At 42.2% G+C, this 26,354-nt stretch overlaps 1 protein-coding gene across 2 annotated transcripts; it reads left to right on the forward strand.

Annotated features, from left to right (window-relative positions):
• Positions 1–26,122, forward strand: LOC306696238 (protein kinase C beta type). Of its 2 annotated transcripts, none has more exons than XM_079159803.1 (17): positions 1–478; positions 1,063–1,094; positions 10,283–10,365; positions 11,340–11,451; positions 14,153–14,281; positions 14,697–14,853; positions 15,200–15,334; positions 15,490–15,586; positions 15,718–15,861; positions 15,955–16,128; positions 16,238–16,329; positions 17,512–17,574; positions 17,780–17,918; positions 18,018–18,098; positions 18,180–18,287; positions 18,772–18,912; positions 24,474–26,122. In XM_079159803.1, exons 1-17 carry the CDS (start codon positions 315–317, stop codon positions 24,624–24,626), a joined length of 2,004 nt encoding a protein of 667 aa, XP_079015929.1. In that variant the 5' UTR covers positions 1–314; the 3' UTR covers positions 24,627–26,122. The 2 variants fall into 2 exon arrangements, with proteins under 2 accessions (XP_079015929.1, XP_079015928.1); XM_079159802.1 differs by lacking the exon at positions 24,474–26,122 and adding an exon at positions 19,330–21,832.
• The last annotated feature ends 232 nt before the right edge of the window (positions 26,123–26,354 follow it).

The raw sequence follows: 26,354 nt of genomic DNA on the forward strand, positions 1-26,354 counted from the left end.
GAGAGAGAGAGAGAGTTGTCGGCTGAGGAGCAACACATTGGTGAGAACAGGGAAGCAGGCGCGCGGCACGGGGACCCGCCGGAAGAAGCAGCAGCAGCAGCAGCAGCAGCAGCTTCAGCTTCAGCGCGAGCTGGACGCAGACCGACGAAACACCGGCAGCACGAGCGACACCGAGGCGGTCAGCGGGGCGGAGAGGAGGAGGCACCTGCACCGCGACTCGTTCTCCCCCGCTGCCTCCGTCGTCTCTCCCTCTCGCTCGTCGCTCTCCTCACCCCTCGTTCCTCTCGGACCGCCGCCGCCGCTTCCTCGTTAAGATGGCTGACCCCAGCAGCGACGGAGAGGCACCGGAGAGCGCGCGCGGCTTCGCCCGCCAGGGAGCACTCCGCCAGAAGAATGTGCACGAGATCAAGAACCACAAGTTCATCGCGCGCTTCTTCAAGCAGCCAACCTTCTGCAGCCACTGCACGGACTTCATCTGGTGAGTGTGCCTGCGTGTGTGCGCGTGTGTGTGTGTGTGTGTGTGTGAGAGAGAGAGGGGAAAGGACAGGTGATTCACTTGCTGCTGCGGCTCTGAACGGCCTCCTTCCACACCGACAGTGTTCAGACACCGCAGTGTTTCATTCATTGTCATTGTCAAAAACACTGCGATGCGCCATTCCCCCAGTCTTCCCACAATGCGACAGCACCGCGGGCCTGTCGGAAGGAGAGGGGTGTGTGTGTGTGTGTGCGGGGGGCGGGATGCGTTGTCGGCAGCCGCAGAGCAGTCGCCGCTGCTCGGCGTTTACCGCATCGACCCGACACCCATCTCTGAAACTGGAGGTTCTGATGGAGGAATGCAGCTGGAGATACAGAGGGCCCCACTGTTGCTGCTGCAGCTCTGTGTGTGTGTGTGTGTGTGTGTGTGTGTGTGTGTGTGTGTGTGTGTGTGTGTGTTGATCTGCGCGTGCGTGTGTGTCCATGTGTGATTGCATATCTGCATGTGTGTGTGCATGCATGCATCATTGTCAGTGCATCTCTTGTGAATCCCCCCCCAAATTTCACATCCCTGTCTTCTGTCCACAGGGGCTTTGGGAAACAGGGATTCCAGTGCCAAGGTAAGAGCAGTGGCTCATTCACAAATCCCTCTGCTGCATATGGCTGTGGGTGTGTGGACGGATGTTCACTGTCTGAAGGAGTGTTGCTGTGTGTTTGTTGTGCTCAGGGGCCGCAGGTCTGCACGCTGTTAAGAGTGACCTGTTGGCTCCTTCGTTCGTCGACGGTGTGTTGGTGTTGGCAGGCAGGTGTCAAACTCGGAGTAGGTGCTTGCCAACAGTGATAAATGAGAGTGAGAACACTCCGAGGAGGCTCAGGCTGAAGAGACGGTGTGAAACGTAAGAGTAGGAGAGTCTGCGGAGTGGTGAAAGCTGAGATGTCCGTTTTTTGGCCAAGGAGAAATGGGAGGAAGACAAACCAGGAAGTTAGATTTCTCTAGCTTTTTTTCCTCCCCTAACATCGAGCCTGACATCTGATTGGAATTGTAAAATGGTGGGTTTGTGTGTGTGGGCGGGCGGTGAAGTGAGTCCGTGGGTGGGCGGCTGGTTGTGGGGACGGGTGGGTGTCTAGACGCGGACCTCTGCACAAAATGGTTTCATAAACAAGGCTGCAACATATGGTGACACCCCTCAATCACATGCACGCTACAGCAAAATGTGCTCGCGGTATCACCTCTTCCTCTTCACTGATCCATCTCCAGAAACCCAAACACCTAAACTCATCTGACTCCAGTCACGTGACCAGTCATGTGACTGTTTTAAGGAGAAAATGACCAGCTGTTTCCGCATCATGCTCTCTTGCATAAGACTTCATTGACGGGAAAGAGTCGGGCAAAGTTGTGTAATTTTATCAGCAGTCCCCTCATCTCCCTGAGACTACAGCAGCAGCTCTGGTGGTTTTACAGGAAATGCATTGAGGATAGAAAACAAATGAACACATTATGTGCTTCTTGAGTGAGAGTGCACAGCCTCCTGGACCCGTGAGCTCCTGTGGTGAATCAACCTGAGCTGATAACACACTTTGGAGAGCACGGACCAATCAGAGCCGTCCATAGGTAGAGCTGCTCTCAGGTCGGGTTTCGCGGGTGAGGTTCCAACCGTTAAGTGATAACTCTTCAATTTGTGGACGGCCTGTAAGGGTTGTTTGAGATGTTGCGAGTCAGCCATTATTGCTCCCTCTTTAGATATAGAAAGGAGTTAAATACACAATCAGTCAAGCTGCACAGGAAGCAGTGGTTTGGTGTTTGGCAGGTCAAAAGGTAGAGAGGCATCTTGGGTGACGCTGGGCTAAATCTCACAACAAATCTGTAACTCTGGTCCACTTACTAGCTTATTTTCAACCACATCTCATGGACGGCGTTTACTCAGCTGTCGTGGGAGCTAAATTGGAAAATATATATTGGGATGCGTTTGGTTAAGCTGTGATCATACTCACCACGGACGCAGGCAGACGTCTCTACAAACTACTGTCATGCTTTATGCAGATATGTTCCACACATTAAGGCAAGATAAAGAGCTCCCTTGTTTGTTGTATTTGCATATGACACAGTGACAGTAAAAGAAAAGGGTGCATGCAACCGCTAAACAGGACCTAGGATGGGGAATACAAACGAGAGTCCAGACTCACAAAGACACGTGAACGCGGAGACCTTTAGTCAATCAATCGATTTGGCAACAATTTTGATAATCAGTTAATCGTTAATGTCATTATTCTAGCAAATTATTCCAAAAATCTTGTTTTAAATGTGAAATTTAAAATTTAAAACTTAATTTATCTTAATATTTGGGGATTTTGTTCCCAAGTCGCCTTCGGTTGTACGATGTTGTGATTCACAGTTTTCACAGTTTTCTAATGTTTTAAAAGCGATTCATCAATTTAATTAAAGAAATCACATTTTTCAATTACAAAAAAAGTTAGTTGCGGCTCTAATGTTTGATGAACTTAGTCCAATGTATTTGCCTCAATTTGGTTGAAAAGTGAGTTTGTTTAGACGTCTTATTGTCTCAATGTGTTTTTAGGACTCTTTCACTCTTTTGATCAACAAATCAATGCTGACTGTGTTTCAGAGAGAAGACGGTGAAGAGCAGCTTCTCAGTAATGTTCAGTTAAATTATTTTCTTTGGTGAAACGGGTCAAAAGGTTGTTTGTGAAGTTGTAAATCAGTGATCAATGATCACGTTGAAGCTACAGTATATAAAGTAAAGTATGTATTTAATTAACTTAACTTGTGGACCAAATTAAAGTGAGTTTTTTTGGTGGGAGAAGGAAAACAGTGGGCTTGATTTAATCTAACGATTAGTATGAAGAATTGGATTTTGAAGATTTTGTGAACGAGTCAAAAGGTTTCTTGTGGTTTTCACACTGAAGCCATAAATAGGAATTATTCAATTTAAATTAAAATATGGATCAAACAAATGTTCACCTCAAACAGCCAGTAAGAGCTGACTTTGTGATGAAGGATACATGGTAGTTATATTTAATATTTAATTAGTATCATTAGATTGTTGTTGAACATGTTGACATTTTAGCTAACGATAGGAGTGAGTTGGAACGACTAGTGAACGAGAAATTATCAGGATTTGGTCGATGAACCAGTGTTGACTTCACATCCGTTAGTAGCTCTCCTGGAGCTGTGCGTCACATTGTAACAAGAATATAATGGTGAGATTAGTTTGAACGTGTTGCGACAGAAAGCTTTGATTTGGCGACTTGCAGGTCATAACACGATAAAACTGGGTAGATTTTGTTTGCAATGTCTTTTTTTTTTTTTAAGGCTTGGTCCGAACAACATTTGTTAACTATGTTTCAACTTGTACTCAAGACCTACTCTACAGCCAAATATAGTAATTTAATTGCTGTATAAACTGTCTTTTCAACCACCAGATCAGTTTGTGAGTCCTTTTTTATTTTGATATTCAGTCGGTGTGTTTTCTTTTCATTCATTCTCCCTAACACGAGAGTTGTGTGAACAGCGGTGTCTTAAAGACAGCTGGAGGAACAGGACGGGTGTAGAGACAGTTCAGTGTGAACGGGAGTTGCACAGACTCTCGTACAAACGCACGCTTCTCAAGCAGGAGGAATGTTAGACATGTGGTCCCGACTTGTTCTGACGTGTACGGCAGATTGTGTGTTTTTAGACACTATTTGTGCTCTGTTGCATTGTGGGTGTGTTTTGAATACCTGATCTGCAGCTAAAGATTTCCCTTTTTTTCTTTCCTGTGAGAGCAAATAGAGGAAGTCACTCTCGGGGGGGGGTTTCCTGCTTTAGAGAGATCCAGATGTCTAATCCGAGTTTGGACTTCAGGTTTATGACGTAAATTTTCTTCTCAGCCGTCAGGTCGGCTCAGTGGAGGGAAAGTTTTTCTGATTTGAAAAAGTAAACTGAAAACAAACTTGTATTAAATGCAGCAAATGGTTATAAGATGATTGTTTTTGTATTCATTTGATCAGGAAACCAGCTATTAGTAGCAGTTTGTATTATTATTATGTTTCTACAAAGGCCTCATCACTGCAGACATTTTAACTTTAGATGTAAAACTGCTCGTTACTGATAATATTAAATGATCTAAAGGCTCTGTTTATAAGCCATGTTGGTTAGCCAGAATGCACAATACTGGGACCCTGAAACTTAAATGAAATTCAGGCATCAATCATTTTATTACCCAGCCTGCTGTTTTCCTACTGTGACAAGTCTCAAAGTTTTATCTTTGCATCAGGACAGAAATCACTAAATTGTCTGATGTGTTTGAAAGACAGAAGCTCAGAAGATAAAACACGTCTCAGGCTGCTTTAGAGTTTTTTAAACACTGGTAACTTCTCTGACCTAAATGCCGACATGCTGGTGTTAAGCACGTATGTTTTCCACGGTTTACTGGACAAATTCAAATTTTTGATTTGGTGACGATTCTAGAAAGAAAGTCAGAGGATCGCCAAAGTCGGTAGGATTCATCCTCTGGAGACCATGAATGTCCATACTGTAGTCCAGTAGTTGTTGAGATATTTCAAGACAAAAGCGATCTAAATCAATGCGTTGTTGATCTGATTACTAATATGGAGGACAGTTCAAAACACAGATGGCTAGCAGCTACACTGAGCTCTTATGCGGTGTCCCTTCTGACGGATATGAGCTCTTATAACTCCACCAAAAGTTGACGAGAGCGAAACATGTTTTCTTGTCTTGTTGAGGAAGCTTTCTACTTCTCGCCCCACTGATATAGATACAGATATAATCTGCTTTTCAGAACAGAAATAAAAAGGATCAAACGTGCAGAGAGTGCGTGTTAGGACGCGTGTCCGTATAGCGTTTGTTTTTTTTCTGTCAGAAAAGCACTGACAGCGCGCTACATCCCAGCGTTTGATCAAATGTTTCTATGACATATGAATATCTTGGTAACATATCACCACTCTAGCATCGCTCCTTTGTTTATTTTATTGTCTATTCGGGCTACTATCTATTTGTTTGACTTTGTTGTTTCACCATAAGCACCAACGTGAGGATGCTTGCCCTCATCGTTTGTATGGACGAGTCACCGCTCAAACTGACAGCTTTAGAGCAAAAAGGACGATCCCTCTGAGACAACGTGTACGGTGATAAAAGCAGAACAATTCAATATATATGTATAGCCCAAAATCACAAATTTGCCTCCGAGTCTGAATCAGTGGCTGATCTGCTCCCATAAATGGGTTTTTCACTCATTGATATGATGATGACTAAAACAAGCTTCTCCTTCATTTTCCACATTAACGTCTCCAGCGTTCTTTAAAATAAAAGTTTCGACAGTTTCAAGTGGAAGCGCTGCAGGGGCTACACTATAAAGGGGGGGGTGGGGGGGGCACACCTAAGAGTTAATGTTGCCTATGTGCCCACATTACCACTTAACAAGAATACAGCCAAAAATAGTCTTTTAAAAAAATGCCGCTTATTATTTTTTGGATGCAGGCTGTGGTTGACTTTTAACCCCGATCATTGGCTGATCAGCGGTTGAAGTGAAGTCTCTTTGTTATTGATTCGATGACAGGCCGGCCAGTCGAAAGATATTGATTACAAGATGCGTTTGTGACACTGAGGCCGAGAAAGCAAACACGTATTTTCGAGTACGCCTGTCCACAGCACAGTGCCGGCTCGTCAGTGAACTGCTTCACAATGAATTTCAAAGTCGACACATCTTTCCAGCGTCGGCGCTCTGAAACTGTCAAGATGTCAGGATGGCTGACTGGATGTTAACACGACTGGAGAAGTACACAGAATGTTCTGAGATGAAGATGAATTGATGAAATCACAGCAAATCACAACAGATTGATGATTTACTGATCGGTAGGGCTGCAAATAAAGATGATTTCTCATATAGATTTATTCATTTTCTGTGTTTTAATTTACAAAGATACAGTAAAAAACAGAAAGCTTGAACCAGCATAATCCCTGTTAATTCACACGACGAGCACTTTGCATGTTCTCTAATGTAGCAGAGAGATAGCCAGTCCTCTCCATTAATACTCGTCACTGTATCCATATGATAAGATAAATGTGTTTACTCATTAACTTTGTGCTTTGGCACAAACGAACACTTAGACTAAAGGATGAACTGATGAGAAATTCGGGGTCACAGGTCAAGGTAGCTATGACCTCACGCGCGACCTGCTCTCGTGATATCTCAGGAACGACTTGAGCAAATATGACCACTTCAACTCAAGGATGAACTCATTCCGTCGTAGAGGGGTTAAAGGTCACGATGACTTCACAAAGAAAACGGTTTATCTCAAGAGTTCAAATGGCATTTATGACAATTTTACACAGATGACTAATAGGATGAAATGACAGACGTGGATGTAAACTGTAACATGAATGATTGTTTGCATACATCAGTGAGCCAGTAGCTCTAGTGTCTTTTGCACCAACAAAACACTGTTCATTTCTGTCACGCTTCAGTAAAACCAGCCCAGGGTTGTGACTTTGTATCCAATTTGTCAATCAAACACACGACGTTTGGATGCTAAACGAGCATTTCTGATGGATCTCCTAAGACCCTTTTTTTGTCGTCCTTTTTTAGTAATACAAAATATTCAATTGGAAGAGTCTGTTCAGTAGCGGGGGGGGGGGGGGGTCTTATCTGTGGTTCAGTTTCAGGCCAACTGAAGCCCGATTGATGCTTTCAAGTGTCTCCGTTTGTGGACTCGTAAACATCCAAGATGGAGGAAACTTCCCGATGGTCATGTTGATGTGAAACGGTCGGCCCGCTGTCATCCTGGCAGGGTTTTCTTTTTTTTTGGAGCGGCTCTGAGTTTCCCGTTATCGCCGTCGTTCAGATAAAACCGAGGCGTCGCGTGTGTGTAGACCCGACTGTAGGGCTTAGCCTGGTTGCTAGGCAACAGAGCAAAGACCTCCTCGGCAGGTCACTAGGCCTGTCTCTCAGTAGTGTGTGTGTGTGCGTGTGTGTGTGTGTGTGCGTGTGCGTGCGTGTGTGCGTGTGCGTGCGTGTGCGTGCGTCTGTGTGTTTAAGTGACGGAGCAGATTTATGAACAAGAAGCTCTAAAGTGCGACTGCGATCCTTCGCTGTGTTTTCTGTGGCTCCACTTCTGTGTTTCTGTGTTTCTGACACACAAATGAATCCTCCACCCCCTCACATCGCCTCAAACCCAGCTGTGCCCCCATCCCTTCCTGCCCACACACACACACACACACACACACACGTCTCTCCGTTTGACTTTATTTCATCTTCTTTCTGTTCCTCTCGTTGTTTTCTTCTTCTTCTCTTTGCGTTCCCCTTTCTATTGTCAGTCACTCTGCGTGTCTGTTCACTGCGCTGCAGATGGACAGTGTTCGATGTCACACCGTCAGTTACTGTTGTGTGTCTGTTGTCGGGAGTTAAAACTGCACCGACCAAAAACATGTTCTGTGGGTCCAGGTGTTCAGTGATGTGAGCCACCCTCTCTCCTGCACAGACGCATGGACAAACAGGAGCACTCTGTTGCTTAACTGCTAGAAAGCTGCGGAAAGTGCAGCGGTGCCTCATGAAAATGTAATGACAATGTGAATAATTAAGATCAAACCAGAGCTTAATGTCACCCTGTGTGCGTGCGTGCGTGCGTGTGTGTGTGTGTGTGTTGTTCTGGCTGTTGTTGCATCATGTGTGTTTTAATATTTTCATAATGTCTTAATTCTATTTTTAGTCGATGCTGCATGTCATAGTGAAGTGGTTTAAATCAGCAGCGATGTGAGGCTGGAGACTGATCTGCCCTATTTATCTAAATGGACTTCTGGTGTCGGTCATGTTCATGTCTTCGTTCTGCAGCGAGTGACTGATCAAAATTTAAATGGAAGGATTGTACTTTATTTCCATCTGACCCCGAGTGTGCACAGTTTAGAGGCTTTACTGACTCATGGTCTGATTTAAGCTGGATGTGTGATGGATCGGTAGCAGCTCTGCTCAAACCTTCTGAGGGTTAATACTCATTAGCACTGCTCAGTTTTTATCAGGGCTGCAACTGCAATCGTTTTCATCAGCTGTTAATCTGCAGATCATATTCTCAATGAATCGTTTTGACTCTAAAAATGTCAGAATGTTTTGAAAAATGACAAAAATTATGTCTTCAAATTGCTTGTTTTGTCCAACTAATAGTCCCAGAGCCCAAACTAAACTAAATCTCTTTGTTTTTTTTGGACAAAACGAGCTATTTCAATGTGTCAGCTTGGGCTTTGTTTGGCTTTTGTGATGGACATTTGTTAGTTGCAGCCGATTCATCGCGATGGATCAGACCAGCTTTGTCCGTCTCTCCTACTCAACTCCTGTCAACATTTTGGGTACCTTTTAAAGCATTTTGGATCTCTTTTGTCTGCAGTGTCTCAGCATTCAATGGTGTTTTATTTTGCACGTGAAGCCATCTGACAGCCACATGTTGATCGTGTTTTCCATTTAAAACACCTGAAAACCACAAAACCCATCTGAGTTTACTTGATAACAAAGTTATCGGGTTTGTCTTTTAAAATGCTCAAAGTGAAACACAAATTTAAGATTTTTGTTTTTCTTACATTCTCTTGAGACAAGATTTGGTTTGTTGCCTGTCTGAGCTTTTATCACCCAATTTACTGTGAACAATGATGCAAGCAAGAAGTCTGATGCTTCAGCTATGAAATGATGAGGAAGAATGCAGCCGTGGACGTTTTAAAAACACCCGTTCATTGGTGCAAGAAGTATTCTGATAGTAATACTCTGTGTCAAGTAAAAGTCCTGCATGCAAACTCTTACTTCAGTAAAAGTATTGACATCAGAGTTTACAGATGTACCAAAAGTGAAAGTACTCTTTTTGCAGAATTATGCACAATAGATAATGATTTTAATTAGTGATGCATTAATGTTGCAGCTGGAAAAGGTGGAGCTACTTTCGGCTACTCCACTTTGCATACTTAATGTGTAATATATCATGTGTATATAAGTTGATTTATACTTTATTAATAATCTAAATCTGCAATGTAACTAAAGCGGTCAGTTAAAATGTAGAGGAGTAAAATTATAAAGTAGCATAAAGTGAAAATACTCAAGTAAAATGCAGACCTGGGCAATATATCGAGATCTCGATATGAGATATCGTGTTATATGTTGACATCGTAATACGGCATAGTTGTTGTCTTCTGATGGATTAAAAGGCGGCATTACAGTAAAGTTGCTGAGCAGAGCTGCTACTTGATCGTAACGTGATAGACGGTCATGAACTTAGCAATACTAAACTTTGTCCCACAGATTATTATGGAAAAGAAGACTTCCCTAAAGTGTGTGTGTGTGTGTGTGTGTGTGTGTTTCTGTCTAAACTGCCAGCGAGTCATCCAAAGATCTGAAGCAGGAGTCTATTCAGTGTCCTCATAAAATGAGAGTATGCAGGATATTTATTTATTTGAACACAACTTTGAGCAGCGGGCACATGCAGTCACCCGGTGTGTGTGTGGAGCCCGCTGTCTCTGTTTCCTGTCGCAGCTTTAATGTTATGGGGCGCGATTACGAAATGTCCCACCATGCTGTGGTTAAATTTAAAATCATCTCAAACTGCAGCAATAAAACTAAATATAGCTGACGGCAAGCACGGAAGAAACAAATGGGAACTGCTGAAATATGAGTGGCCTATTGTGCAGTGACTAATGCCATATAATTGACATATTGATTCATCTCTTTGTTGCTGTTGTGTCGCCTTATTTGGCGTTGTAAGGAAGCCTCAGTCTAACATTTTCTTTTTCTTTTCCCCTCCCCTCTCCCTCCACCAGTGTGCTGTTTTGTGGTCCATAAGCGCTGTCATGAATTTGTCACCTTTTCCTGTCCGGGGGCCGACAAGGGACCTGCCTCCGATGTAAGTAAAGACAAGACTGCTGCTGTTCACGTTAGATGTTAAACACACGGTTAGTGATTGTTTCGCTGGTGAGTGATGTTTATTAATAACATTAGCAAGGTCAGCACTAGCTTTTGGTGTGTGTGTGTGTGTGTGTGTACATCCAAGTAGTTCCTGTATTTGCAGCTGGATGAACACACACACACACACACACACGCGCGCATGTACAGACCCCTTGTCCTCCTGCTGAGCTGTCAGCCCCAAATCACATTGAGAAATGTCGGTAAAGAGAGAATGTGCTGCCTGGCTGCCTCAGGTTAATGAGCCAACATCACTCATTTACTGTGTTCACAATGATGCATGCACACACACACACACACACACACACACACACACACACACACACACACACACACACACACACACACACACACACACACATATTTGTGAGTCAGCATGAATTTTGAAGTCATATAACTGATGTTTATTAATCTCTAACTCCTCTGTCTTTCTTTGTATTGTTAAGCATTCTCCAAACTCACTCAATCAGAGCTGCGTTGCCTCATCTCAATAATTTTGCAGAGCAAATTCCTTCAGCCAGGTTAAAAAGATGTTCCTCTCTTCCCAGAGGAGTGAATTACACGGTTGTTTTGTTGTTGTTATAGTTTCATAATCATGGTTAAGGAGTTAGATGCTCACATACGGCGGAGATGTTCTGGTGTCCACATACTTTTGGCCATATATTATATCTCAAAACGTGCTAAACTATCGGCATGGTTAGAAGCCACTAGAGGTAAGTGAGAACATTTTCTATTTTGTAATTCGGGCGAACCGACCCTTTAAATACCGCTTACAGGACTACTGGGAACAACTGAGCAGATTTAAATCTTTTAATGGAGTCGTAGCACAGCGACACAAAGCGACCTGGATTACTTTAAATATTGAATTGAAGTGACTCTCTGTTCTCTCTTCTCTCTGTGTTTGTGCCTCTGCAGGATCCTCGTAGTAAACACAAATTTAAGGTCCACACTTACTCCAGCCCGACCTTCTGTGACCACTGTGGCTCCCTCCTCTACGGGCTAATACACCAGGGCATGAAATGTGACCGTACGTACACAAGTGTGTGTGTGTGTGTGTGTGTGTATGTGCGTGTGTGTGGCCTGTGAAATAGATCCTGAAATAAATAAATTTGGCAGTAATTGTTCCATAAATGTGAAAATAAATATATAAATGAGTCACTCATTTATATATTTCAGGATTTATTTTTATAGTATTTATTTATTTATTTATTTATTCAAAATATTAATTCAAAATGATAATGTTTATTTAATGATCTAAAGCGATCACACTTGTGCTTTCGAGGCTGGAGGCAGACATTGTGAATTTACCTGCTTTATTGACCTTTTGTGGCTCGCTGCATAAATTATACATTTCAAACGATTCACTTTTAAGACAATTAATTTCACATATTGACACATTTTTATAGTTTTGGAACGTTAATACATTTGTTTATACATGTAAAGGCTTATAGTCAAGGGACAATTAAATCAGTTTTGCACATTTGTCTTTTTGCTTCTTTTTAACAGTTGATCCAAACATCAACATACACGGTGTTGTTAACGTGTCTCTGTAGTGTAGTGATTAGCGCTGTCACCTGGAAGCAAGAGGGTTCTGGGTTCAGCTTGGAACCTTCTGTGTGTCCTTCCTGTGTTGTCAGGGATTCTCTCCGGGTTCTCTCCGGGTTCCTCATCCAGTCCAGAGACGGAGACTGAATCCCTGCTGGGTTCAGCTCCAGACTCTTAATTCTGCAGCATCAAGGCTGAAGTTTTATATTTCTGTCATTCCAATTCATACTGTTTTACTTTATAGCGTTCATAATCCACACACTGCTTGTGATATGTGGATTGTGGACTGAAGTTAAAAAACACATTATCTGAGTTTACATTGCAGACATCATTTACTATATTTGACCTGCTCATGAGTCACAATGACTGATGATATTATCAGCTTAATGACCGACAGTGGGAGAGATATTATCAGCTTCTCATACGAGTGAATCGTTTTTTTACGTCCTTGCTGTTGTGTCGTATTTATTGCTGATCATTTGCCTGTTCGTTGGCAACAAAGACACAAACAGGAAGTAGGCTACATCTCTGCTGTGCGATCACCAACATGATTTAGTCAGCAGACAGTTCCTCATTGGACCTGTGAGCATTACGCAGCGTTTGATGGACTTTGACTTTGAAGCAGTTTTTATACATTTATATTTAGTCACCAGATGTACTCAAAAAGGAAAAGAAAGAAGGTTGGTGTTAAAGTGTTGCTGCTGAAAACACTGCGGTAGCTTGTACAACACAATTCACAAAAAGGTTGTTAGGTTATATATTAATCCACGTGAACAAACATTTACTAGCTCGGTGCTCCGTGTTTCTTGCAAATTTTATTCAAATTAACAAATTAGATATTTTTGAAATGCACACACAATTGTCTCTGATATCAACTTGCTATGGCTAAATGATTAACTCTCAATAATCTTTAGGTCCTTCGTAAGACATTTTGAAACATAAATCACCGATGAGAAAAGTTTGGTTATGATCTCACGGCTGAATTTCAAATCACAAAAAACAGGGACGTGACTCTTGATGGCTGACAGAAGTCGCAAAGCAGTAAGGACCTTCCTCTGTGAGGTATCGATATTTCATCATCTATGTTTCTGAGCTGCAGGAAGTCACAGTGGTCTCCTCACTTGTCCCTCAAAACTGCAGAGAGTAGTGTGACTCGGATCAAGTCCCTCCCAACGCTCTGTCTGCTCGCTTTAAACTGGAGGGACCTAAGAAAGTGTCACAGGGCTCCTAATACACAGACAAGGCATTTATTTGCTTTAGATCTGCTGCCATGATGAGATGAGATGTTCTGCCACATCAAAAACTTGTTTGTTTCTGGGTCATCCCTCTATAAAGTTTTAATGGACAGTGCAGCTGAGTGGAGGCAGACACAAATGTGGAAGTTACATCAATTAGTGATGTGTTTAGTGCGCTGCCTCGTGGAGATTTAAGATGAAACTCATCAGAAGACGTTCTCATAAGAAAGATCTTTATCATGGGATGGAAAACATAAAATGTGGAGCTTTGTACATCAGAACAGGCTGACATCTAGTGGACAGACTGAGAAATTACAAAGAAGGTTTTTAAAAAGGTGCTCACTATTATTTTTTTTTACATTTGCCTGTATAGCTGTACTCAAAACAAATTGATGTAAAACCATCTCAGATGTAGGTAAAATGGTGTTTATTATGCAGGGAGGGTCTAATGAAACAACGCTGTTGAGTTGCATTATGGAAGGTGTAGGATCCTTAATCCTTAACCTGCTGTTTCAGTTTTGACCAATTCTCTTTCAATATCTCTCGTCAGTCCCCAAATGCTACGCATGGGACGATATGAACATTTTTGGTCACGACAATTAAGTCCCAAATAATTGCGATTGACGATATTGTCTCACTAATTATTATAATTTGCTTTAAAACTCTTAAAATGGCACTGAAACATACTGGAATCACTTACCCTTTGTTAAGAAACACACAAAAAACCAAACAATCTTCAATAAGATAATCATAAATCATAAGTTAGTACATCGTCCCTTCCCTACCGGACACAACACTTGATCTGAAAAGCCTTTAATCTGATGATAAAGTACCGAAAGCATTGTGGTACTGAGTTGAAGGTTTAAGGAGGGTCATGCGTTGTAAATTTTAGAATTTTGGGCTACATAGATGAAACTCACTTGTGCGTTTTTGTGTGTCTGTGTTCAGACTGTATGATGAACATCCACAAGCGATGTGTGGCCAACGTCCCGAGCCTGTGTGGGACAGATCACACCGAGAGGAGAGGACGCATCCAAATCACTGCCCAGATCGCTGACGACACTCTCACCGTCACCAGTGAGTGCTCTCTGTCTCTTCGTTCACACACACACACACACACACACACACACACACACACACACACACACACACACACTGAAGGCCTCTCAAAGTTCTATCAGCCTAGGACTAAAACTGGAAAGTCCATTAGTCGATCAATGATCCAACGATTGACCCATATCGCCACTGGAACATGCATCCACGTGCCGGCTCTCTCTCTCAGACGGCTGTGGATTGATTATGGAACAGAAACTAAACTGTTGTTAAATGTTGTCAAAGAGTTATTTAGGGCAGGACTCACACTGACAGGTTCACATCCTGCTGTCCTCTGAAAAAGGACAAAATCCAGACCAAACTGTCTCAAAGTGCGTCTTATCTTCAGATGGTTTTTCTGACACTTTTTCGTAACCGTGTCCTCCTCCACCCCTCGCAGTCAAAGAGGCCAGGAACCTGGTCCCCATGGATCCCAACGGCCTGTCAGACCCCTACGTCAAGCTCAAGCTGATCCCAGATCCCAAGAGTGAGAGCAAGCAGAAGACCAAGACCATCAAATGTTGCCTCAACCCCATCTGGAATGAGACCTTCACTTTGTGAGTCATTGTGTTCCATGAGTTTTGAGGCTTCAGCAAACGTATTTTTGGCATTGTTTGAATTCTGCTCTTTTGGTTTCAAGTTACTCTATTGGGCCCGTTTTCGGTCACTTAAGCACAAATCTAACTGGAGCTCATGCGAGTGACCCTGTCCCCATTCTTGCTTGTTGTTATTCAAGCTATTCTGGGTTGCTGTGTGGCTGCTAGGAAAGGCACAGGCATGAAAAACTGTCACTTGCTGAGGTGTTAACCAGTTCAAATAGAGAATGTGGCTTTGAAACCAAACTGTGGACGCGGTTTTCATTATTGACCTATTTTAAGAACACCCTTCATCTCATTTCCTTAGCAGCCTAAAAGAAACCGACAAGGACCGCCGTCTGTCAGTGGAGATCTGGGACTGGGATTTGACCAGCAGGAACGACTTCATGGGATCCCTGTCCTTTGGGATCTCGGAGCTTCAGAAACAAGGGGTAGATGGATGGTAAGATGTCAAGATACGGTGGATAATTGGGAAAATAACACGGGTGTATGCACAAATAACAAAGGCAGAGGGAACAGGGGTGTGGATATTTAAGGGCTTCATTGTCATATGTCTCGTGGTAATCCTGGATGTTGTGTTTTTACTCTGGGGTTTAGGTTTAAGATGCTTTCTCAGGAGGAAGGAGAATACTTTAATGTTCCCGTCCAGCCAGACGGAGAAGACGGCAACGAGGAGCTACGACAAAAGTTCGAGGTGAGAAACGGAGACACAAAATGACAACAGGTTCAATTTGTGCTGTCCTTGTGTTTTTTTTTTTAAGATGAGACTTTTCTCTTCTTCTTCTTATCACCTCGTTCCTTTCCCGTCATATCTTCTCTCTCCAGAGGGCCAGGGTGGGGCCGGGGAAGCCCACAGACTCTTCTTCCTCCTCCTCGGTGTGCAAGTACGACAGCAATGGCAATCAGGACCGGGTCAAGCTCTCGGACTTCAACTTCATCATGGTTTTGGGCAAGGGCAGCTTTGGCAAGGTGATGAACACTAGACATGGTGGCCAGTGGCGGGACAACGAGATTAAATCACTGTGAAGCTGATTTGTTTCCTCTTTGTTGCCTCCCCTTCAGGTGATGCTGGCTGAGAGGAAGGGCACCGATGAGTTGTACGCCGTCAAAATCCTGAAGAAGGACGTGGTGATCCAGGACGACGACGTGGAGTGCACCATGGTGGAGAAAAGAGTCCTCGCTCTGGGTGGAAAACCACCTTTCCTCACTCAGCTGCACTCCTGTTTCCAAACCATGGTATGGATGCACAACATGACAAAGACGAGAACATAAAGAAACATGGCAACACTTGTAACACGGTTTATCACATTTATGAATTGTTCTCCTCTTTTTCTTTGTCTTCCAGGACCGATTGTATTTTGTCATGGAGTATATAAATGGAGGAGACCTCATGTACCAGATCCAACAGGTCGGCAAGTTCAAGGAGCCTCATGCTGTGTGAGTGTTCATGCAAAACACTTTCTTGTATTTTCTTGCTCAGAGTTTGTTGTGCTCCTCCTCTTCTCTTCTTACTTCTAATTCATTTTCCCCTTCATCATACTGTGCTCTTCTCTTCTTTATCAGTTGATGTCTGAACCCTTTGGGTTGATCCTGAAATGTTGAAAGATACTAATTATTCAATCAAAAGATAAGACTAAAGCAATTCAGCAATTTAAAAAGTGTAAGACATCAAAAAGATAACAATTTAATAAAATAATCCACTAGATTATTACATTGTACAACTTCAATACAATAAAATAAGTGAGAAATATAATACCATTTAAAAAAGAATAATTATTCACACATGCATACGTATTTGTCAAATGATTTCAGCAACTTTTTGGTAGATTCAACTTTATTGTCATTGCAGAGTTGCACCTTGTTGTTTCAGAGTTAGCATATATATATATATATATATATATATATATATATATATATACACAGTATGAACATGTGCAGCAGTTGCAGTACGAAGTACTTATATATTTAACATATATAGTGCAAGTAGAGGTACAAGTAATGCTAATAATCTTTTGCCTTTTGTTTTGATGTTTTCAATGGTTTTATGTGAAGCACTTTGAATTGCCTTGTTGTTGAAATGTGCTATACAAATAAACTTGCCTAATAATAAGACAATATATAGATAATATACAGCTGGAGGTATGACATGAATACACACTATAGATCTCAGTGTAGACAGTGATATAAATAAACACACTGTAGTTAGTTTGGCGTCTAGACTCTGACTCATTGTGCAGATATGATTACACGAGCTGATTAAATATATTGGATATATTCCCCCAGCTAGCCGGAGCCTGCAGGAGGATGCTGGTGTGTTGGTGGGGCTGAAAAAGAAGCCAGCAAAACTGAGACAGTGACGAGGGAGAGATCAAGTGTGTTTGGTAGATGATATCGAGAGTGAGACCCATGTCGTGAATATGGATCACTGCAGCCCGAGTTGCCTGCCTGAACTAGCTTGCAGGCGTCAGTCCATTCATGAAAACAGAAAATGATTGTGCAATTTTGACATCCTGAGTGAAGAAGTTCACTTTTATTTTCATCATCACACAACATACTGTTTATCCATGTCAATACAGACACACACACATGGTTAGAAACTGGTGTTCGTCTGCATTTTAGGTTCTATGCTGCAGAGATTGCCATTGGACTTTTCTTCCTTCACTCTAAAGGCATCGTGTACCGGTGAGTCAGTCTGTAAATCAGCTCGAGTCTGCATGTGCAGCTTACAATCATTGGAGAATACAGGTGTGAATAATACCTGTGTGTGTGTGTGTGTGTGTGTGTGTGTGTGTGTGTGTGTGTGTGTGTGTGTGTGTGTGTGTGTGTGTGTGTGTGTGTGTGTGTGTGTGTGTGTGTGTGTGTGTGTGTGTGTGTGTGTGTGTGTCAGGGATCTGAAGCTGGACAACGTGATGCTGGACGCTGAAGGCCATATAAAGATAGCCGACTTTGGCATGTGCAAAGAGAACATGTACGATGGAACTACCACAAAAACCTTTTGTGGAACACCAGATTACATCGCTCCAGAGGTGTGTCAACGTGCTGTTAGATAGTTGGTCGATGCTTCTTTTTAATGCTTTTTTTTAACCCCTGAATGAGACTCACGACTCCACCGTTGTGTCTTATAGATCATAGCTTATCAGCCTTATGGAAAGTCGGTAGACTGGTGGGCCTTTGGAGTACTGCTCTATGAAATGCTTGCTGGACAGGTTTGTATTCAATCACTGTCGTTACTTTTTTAATTGTGGCAAAAAGAAAAAAAATGATGAAGTATATTTGTGCCCATCCAGCCGCCTTTTGACGGGGAAGATGAAGATGAGCTGTTCCAGTCGATCATGGAGCATCACGTCTCTTACCCTAAATCCATGTCCAAAGAAGCTGTTGCTATCTGCAAGGGGGTGAGGCCGCATGCTCAAATGCACATCCACAAAACTTGTGAAACCCTGCCGCCTACATTACCCATAATGCTACTCGACCGCCGTCAGCTCAGTCGTAGATTTGGTATGTGTTCTGCTAGTAGCAGCTAATGTAGTCTTGTGCTGCGAGCCTCTAGTAGAGATGAGGAGCGTGCTGCAGAGGTCTGGTACGCTCACTTCTTTCTCACATTTCCAGATTGTTTTTCATTTTCAAACTTGCAGTCTTGACATCAATTGAGGCAATTTATCAGACGTCATACATTCACAAAAGGCTTTACACAACGTTTAACACAAACAAATAAAATGTATAGTTCAGCCCTAATAGAGTTTACCTGCTTCTTTACACCCGTAATACAGCTTCATGCCGTGAAGGGGGGATCAGTTTGGACATTGTATAAGCAGACAATCACACACACACACAGACGCATGTCCTCTCCTCACCTTGTGTGTCTGTGTGTGATTCCAGCTGATGACCAAGCACCCAGGTAAGCGTCTGGGCTGCGGTCCAGAGGGGGAGAGAGACATCAAAGAGCACGCCTTCTTCCGCTACATAGACTGGGAAAAACTGGCGAATAAAGAGGTCCAGCCGCCTTTCAAACCTAAAGCTGTGAGTACATTACACACACTGTTGAATATTATCTGAACTTTACTGATTACCTAAGAAATGAGTCGCAGTAAGGAAGAGAATAACACACGTAGTGAAGGTAAGTTATAGATTACATCGCTCATTCCCTGAACCCAACCATCACCTGCCATTGGTCACTACTCTGACAAATGAGATTTGTGAGTGTAATCACCAATGATAGAGCTGAGATGTCACCGGCTCACATGCGGACCAATGGAAATCCACAGTTTCGGCTGTGAGTGATTTGATTGGTTGATGCCATGTTTTAGTTGTTTTTCTCTTTTTTCTCTTTGTCGTTTGTTGTTGTCCTTTATTTCTTCACATCCTTCATCAAACTCACTCCACCTCCCCCTCCACCCCCTCCCATCTCTCTCTCCTCTCCTTTCCTCTCCACGGCAGTGTGGGCGTGATGCAGAGAACTTTGATCGCTTTTTCACGCGCCACCCCCCCGAGCTGACCCCCCCAGATCAGGAGCTTATATCCAACCTGGACCAGGAAGAATTCCAAGGCTTCTCATTTGTTAACCCTGAGTACCCTCACACAACTCACTGACCACGCCACATATCACTGGGCTGCACTAGTAATCCCCGACACCTCGGAAACATACATTAAAAACAAACAAAACAAATTCACCACGATGTCATATCCAGGCTGCATTCGGCAGGGTGAAACGTTAAAGAAATAGTTCAATGTCGATGAGAAGATTGATGTCAATGTCATGTCTGCGTGTAGGGTGAGGAGCTGGTGCCAGGAGGCGATTAGCCTAGCTTAGCATAAAAACTGGAGGCAGGGGGAAAACAGCTAGCTCATCACCTGCAGGCTGTTGTGTTTGCTCGAGAGTCTTCACCATAAAAAAACACATTTTGTTGTTGTTCAACTCTCTTCGTGTGTGTGTATTAAATACATTAGATAAAACGTCTTAATTAGTTAACTTTAGTTCTAGTAGCTGCATTTATGTGGAGAGCGAGGCTAGCTGTTTCTCCCGCTCCAAGATAAGATAATTGCCTCCTGGCTCCAGCTCTGTATCTACAGTCATAAGATTTGGTATCGATCCTCTCGTCTAACTCAAACTGACAAACAAGCGTATTTCCTAGAAAACTATTTCTCCAAATAACGTTCAGATGCAAATGCATACAGGTGCTCAAACGCTAACAATCAGGAGAAATAATCCAATATTCACGTGTCAAGTTGCCAGTAGGAGACACGGTTTTCCGTTTACTGTGGTTTAGCACACCGGCTCTACCGGCTGTATTTCTATCCTCAGTGCAGAATTGAATGCCGCCCGGCTGCTCACACCAGCACCTTCAGGTCGGGGTCCAACCTCAGGGCCGACCTGAACCTGCTCTCTCTCCGTATCACCATCCCTGTGATTGCATATTGACTATGACGACCTCTCAGTAATATTGATGCGTGTACTGTGATGTACTATACTCACATATTTGGTAATATACATACAATGTAAGTGAAAACTGACCAATTGCTTTGCTATGATTGTTTGAGTACCGATCAGTTTCCCAATGTTGACTTTATATTGTCTATAGGACCAAATACTTCTACACTTTCTGTTCCGTCAGTGTTGTGATGAGCTTAACATTTTTGCTGAATTCATTTTTAACCAGTCAGAGGGTAGACGTCTTTATACATGCAGCTGCCGAGAGTCTGCGTCAAGTTAGTGATTTTTGACTGAAATGTTATTACTTTTCTCCTGACTCATTAATGAAAACATTCACCACATTACACTGTGTTTTTAATGACATATCTCTGCGCTTGTAAACAATTTCACATCAGACGAGTCTTGTGAAGCTGGTAGTTTGTTAGGATGTCCAAAAGTGCCAAAAAAAAGAAAAATAGGGTTCAGAATCATGAGGATGTGGAAAGATATTGTCCTCAACAACTGTGATGGACGGCCATCTTTGTGCCATTTTGCAGTACATGTGTAATTATTAGAATATGCATTATAGCTTATCTGTTCTCCAACAATACAATACCCTCGGAAAGTCATTTTCATGTATAAAATGAACGAAGACGCGTGTTTCATTGTGAGGCAGGTTGTATTATCTTTTTGTAACTGTGAAACGATGCAGGGTTATAACAATGTGTCAAATCTTGTTCTTTGAGCTCGTATCAAAAGAGGGAGGCGGCATCATGTTGACGTCACAGATGCACAAAGATGCTCGCTTTGATTGATTCTGCCAGGTGCAAGAAGTGAGCGTCTATTGTGATGATCGTAATGGTGTCTAATTAATAGTGACATAGCGAGAGAGATTATGAGGAAAAAAATATAGATATATATGGAGTTCTATATCAGAGAGGTATTTGGATAAATATGGATGCGAGCGGTGCTTCTGTGGATTGTATAACTGTCCTGTATGACTGGAAACTGATAATATACTCACTGGTGCCTACCAGACTACTTCTGCTGTGTCTGCCTTGTTACTGCTGCTGCACCCAAAATGGTAACACTTTTAAAGAGCATACTTTTTATTTGGTGAGACGATCAGTTCAACTCTTATCATATCTGGAAGCTAAGCTAAAGAGGCAGGAGCCGGCTGGCTTAGTTTAGCTCAGAATAAACTAGAAATGGGGAAATAACTAACACAATTTTTCTTTTTATACTTTCTTACCTTTGTGATTTTATCAAAGTAAAACAGCAATTACTCTGTAAGCACAGAAAAAAACTACAGCTTCCATGAACATTTAGCCGCGTGGGTGCTCGGTTAATTTGGTTTTATACGTATCGATAAAAGTCACCGTCATTTTTAGCTGCGACCTCTACTTTCACAGTGTTCACTCAGCTGTAATTACCGACAAACTTGTCGAGCCATAATGTGGTTTAGGGCTTATGGGAAATGGTGTTTGTCAAAAATAACAATATTGGATTGCTTTTCAAAAAACTACAATCCTAATCTAAACAGTTTGACCAAAAATTCAAGGTCCATTTACTAAATTGAGTTTTCGCTGCATCATTAACGGCCTTCATCCGTGGAGAGTGGAGTGAGAGGAAGTTTTTATAAATAAACAATATATTAATATGTGTAATAAACAAAACATGAATCAAACTTTTATATTATTTCAACTGTGTGATAGTGTCCGATTTCCATATATAACATATATATATATATATACACTGATCACATGATACATTACGTTATAATATGTTATCAACCATTCATTTATTGTTTCGTACTGCTTACAAACACACATTGCAGCGATTAAAATATGCAGCGTCACACCTGCCTCATTTACAAAAATGCATTAGTGGTGAGTTTGTGGACCAGTGGTAAAGGTGGGAAAGTCCCCCCCCCCCCCCCTCATTTCAGCTGGAAGCCCTGTGATGAGACAAAAAAGAGGAGGTAGGAAACTGAATGCTTTGTGTGTGTGACGTTATGTGTGTGGTACATGTGTCTTGCCTGGGGCTCACTGCTTCACCTCCCTGTGTGAAATCCTTTCCGGTTGTGATTTGGTCTGCAGCCGGTCTGTTTTATTGATCCATTGTCTGTTTTGTACTGGAACGTTTCCTCTCTCTGGCTGCGGAGGTTTGTCTTGGATCTTTCTGCATTTGTGCTGTTGAAATGTTTCGGTTGGTCTTTCTTCATCTTTTGATTGTGTTTCTGGTTTTTGTCGACAAGTCCTGTGTGGAATCAGAAGTGTGTTTTTCTGAGTCTAGACTGATGGCGCCTCCATTTACAGATGATCAGAGGTGTGGACTAGACTCTACTGAGACTCAGCAATACCACAATACATATGACTTCACTTAGACTGTACGGACAGGTTCACAAAACTCTGTCTCATAACAATAATTTGTGCGAAAACAACATTTTGCAGGGTTGTAGAAATACCTCGTATTTTATAAATGCTGAAGTCAGGGCACCAAATTGCTCCAAAGCAAATCTTCATATTTTACATTGTTTCACATTTAATTATATTTACTTAATGGTACAATATATAATCTCTAAAGTAGTACTTCGACGTTAATATAAATTCTGTTTCAAAACAAAAAAAGGTACAAAGTACATTTAAAGTGGCGGTGTGTAAGATGTGTCCCAGGTGACTGCCCCGACATCCCGCCGGATCAGAAAACTTTCTGTTGCGACGGTTGCAGGTTAAACCCAGCAGCAGCGCTTCGAGCGCTCGTGTTAACAGCGATTACTTGGAGCAGCATGCACTGGAATAAATGACAATATATTACATTTCTCACTTTTTCCTTGACCCCTAAAAGGGTCTGAAAATCTTAACGAGGAAGTCGACAAGTTGGCAACACTTGACTAGACGCTACATTGACTCACTATCGCTTCTGGAGTTACAAGTGGTATTACAAGACATGACGGGCCACGCCCACTTCCATATGACAAAAGCCGGACGCAGCGTAGACTGTGCTGTGATTGGCTAGTGCTTGAGTTTGAATTAAGCTAGCTAACTAGCTAATTCCACCATGCTTTCATGCCACACTTGTTACAGAAAATAAACCGTAAAGCTGTGACTTCAGGCGGCAGGTTTTGCGCTGGCTGAATTTGAGCTGCTACAGCCGCCAACTGAAGGGCGCCTCCGGAGCTGCCATTCGTGTGGTAGCTAGCTAATTATTTTCTCATTTTTATAGTCTCAAAAAGTCATACTGAAAAGCGTGTGGTTTCATTTTAAGTGGGTTGGAAAAACATTAGAAGCTACCGCGGCTAGCTGTTTAGCATGCTCATTTCAGTAGATATCTATGTAAGACAACACAAAGACGTCTTTGAGATAACGGCAAAACTGTAACCTTTGTTGTTGACGATCTTAGTTCATTTCTTTGTTTTAAACAAAAATTCTGGATCTTACATTGCACTTTTATTAAGTCAAATATTACCAAAATTAGCCTTGACAACAACAATTTGTGTGTAACTGTAGAAGTTAAAGTTTCTCAAATCAACAGTCCTTATTTTGTGCAAAAATGTATTAAAAGTTCATGTGCTAAAAGGTATTATAAGGCTTTAGCAGTCGTAGTTGGACAACATTTAATTTATTTAAATGTTTACTATTTTACATTTTTTATTTAATGTAAAATAATACGAACATTTTATAAGACTTTTGGGTGATGGATGAGCTGCATTGGAGGACTTTGGTCCCCTGATGAAGAGACAACAGAATAAGACCTGGTCATTTAGCTTTTTCTTAAAAGTAGTTGATGCCCATTTTAAAATCATTCATCCAAATTATTTTTGTAAATGTACTGTGCTACCTGCTTACAGATTTAAAATTGCATTAGATCTGGTGAAGGGTACATAATGATTTAGGACTCTAAACACAACTTTTAGGACTTGGACTTGACTTGGGACTTGAGTCGACTTTGTCCCACCTCTGCAGATTATTGTCTTTCTGTGTGCTGAAACTCTAAATCCTCCCTTCCCTCCTTCTCCATCCTCCATCTTTGTGCCTCTATGGGAGAGTTGTTCTTTTTGCTTGTTGTCAACCTTCTTCTCTCTAAACTGCCTTTTTTAAACGCTGTACAAATTCACTCTAACTTAATTAACACGCTCTCTCTTTCTCCTTCTTTTCTCTCTCTTTCGCAGAAATCTCGCCGTGACGTCGGCAACTTCGATAAGGAGTTCACCAAGATGGCGGTGGAGCTGACGCCCACAGACAAGCTCTTCATTATGAATTTGGACCAGAACGAGTTTCAAGGCTTCTCTTACACCAACCCCGAATTCATCATACAAGTCTGAAGAGTTCCTGTTGGTTAGACGCCGCCCGAAAAAGACTTTACTCCAACCTGTAGAGCCCAGTCACACAGCCATCCAGGACTCATCCAGCATCTCATCGCACCACCACTTACCGCCACGTCTCATACATCTCAACCCACACCAGCATCTTAACTGGACAATAATCATAAACCACCACAATGGCTTTAGCTGCTGGTTGGTCGCACTGAGACTGAGTTTGACCAGTTTCCAGAAAACTCCAGGCATAGTATTCACAGGTCCTCGTGGTGAAGCAGGTCAATACAGAGTTATAGTGAATGTGTAACTGTGTGTATGTGCTCTTATCGATCAACAACAGTGTGCATTTGTTTACTTGATTCTCTTCGGCCTGTAAAAGTTGCCTCATGAACATTCCATGATCAATATGTCATATATGCACTCACACATACACACACACACACACACATCTGTGAAGGCTGCGGTTTGGAGGGAAGGAAGGTTGTTTTTTTTTAAATCCTGATTTGTAACCTCACGTCTAAGTTAGTCCTGAACTTAGTCTTAAGCACGTCTCGTCTTCCGAATTGATGCAAAAAAAAAAGAAGAAGAAGAAAATTCCCCCAAATGCCTGTTTGGCAGCGATATTTAAAAATGTCTCAGTCTTTTCCTCTTGCTTAATCTCTCTCTTCTCTTTTCTCTCTGCCACTGTGTACGCAGTGGTTTAGTGCTGTGTAGGCATATACAGTCTTTGTGGTGCAGCTCCTCTATGCATGCCATATTCGTTGGTACAGTAGTTCCCTTAAGATTTGCGTTTGACATCATGGAGGAGGAAAGAAAAAAAACCTCTGGTGTCTTGAATTTATCGATGCAAGTCAGTTTTGAAATATCCATGCTCCATATTTTGTTTCCACTTCGAATGCTGTGTCTCTAATAATGTCGAAATATGCTAAAGAGTTAGCTTTCCAAAGCGTGGAGCAAAATATGAGACTCTGTCAAATGAATATATAAAGTATATGTAATAATTCTGTATGACTTGTGTTTCAGTGTACGTGTAAATAGGACTGGGATCTAGAGCTAGAAGTGTTTGTCATGTTATAATACACTTCTATATTCTTCACAGCCCCATCTCACTTTCTCTCTGCTCTTTATCTCTGCCAACACTCCGCTGTCACTTTTTACTTTGTTTTTCCCATTTTTATATCTCCCCATTGTCGTCCTCTTCTTCCTCCCCTGTCCCCGACTCACATTCACTTCTACAATTTAAGGTGGAACAGAAATGGAAAATGAGATATGTAATACAAGAGGGAGAGGGCGAGGGCAAAGGAGGGGAGAATAAACTGTTTACTATGCAAAAGGCCAGAAAAGAAGCAAGAGGTTTGGGGGAAGAGGGCAACTTTTATAAAGCAACCTGAAGAAATTGTGTAACAGGACAGTATACGTGTTGCATGCGCCATATTTACCTGCGCGTGAGAGACACCTACAGTATGATACCTACATTAAAGTGAATTATCATTATACCATTTCAGTAACACTGGCTCTTGTATTTTACTCAGCTGTACACAACAGATTACACATCGCTACTGTTGCAACAAAAACTGCTACGAGGGACTTTAATTGTGTGTTTTGATTTTTAACAGTCGCTGTGGACAAATCTGTGTCTTTCTGAGCTCCAGAGTCTTTTTTAGAAAAACTCTTATTGTAGCCTGCTGCAGCAGGGTCCGACAGTCTTCGCTGCGCTGACCAAGTTCTGGTTCT

This window comes from Pholis gunnellus (assembly GCF_910591455.1).
Source record: "Pholis gunnellus genome assembly, chromosome: 5".
Lineage (NCBI taxonomy): Eukaryota > Metazoa > Chordata > Actinopteri > Perciformes > Pholidae > Pholis > Pholis gunnellus.

What these genes read in the sequence shown, in the direction of transcription:
- LOC306696238 (XM_079159803.1), top strand. Translation starts at nt 315, where the DNA reads ATGGCTGACCCCAGCAGCGACGGAGAGGCACCGGAGAGCGCGCGCGGC. An exon ending in CGACACTCTCACCGTCACCA is followed by an intron (nt 14,282 to 14,696) that starts GTGAGTGCTCTC and finishes CACCCCTCGCAG; the next exon opens with TCAAAGAGGCCAGGAACCTG. An exon ending in ATGAAATGCTTGCTGGACAG is followed by an intron (nt 18,099 to 18,179) that starts GTTTGTATTCAA and finishes GTGCCCATCCAG; the next exon opens with CCGCCTTTTGACGGGGAAGA.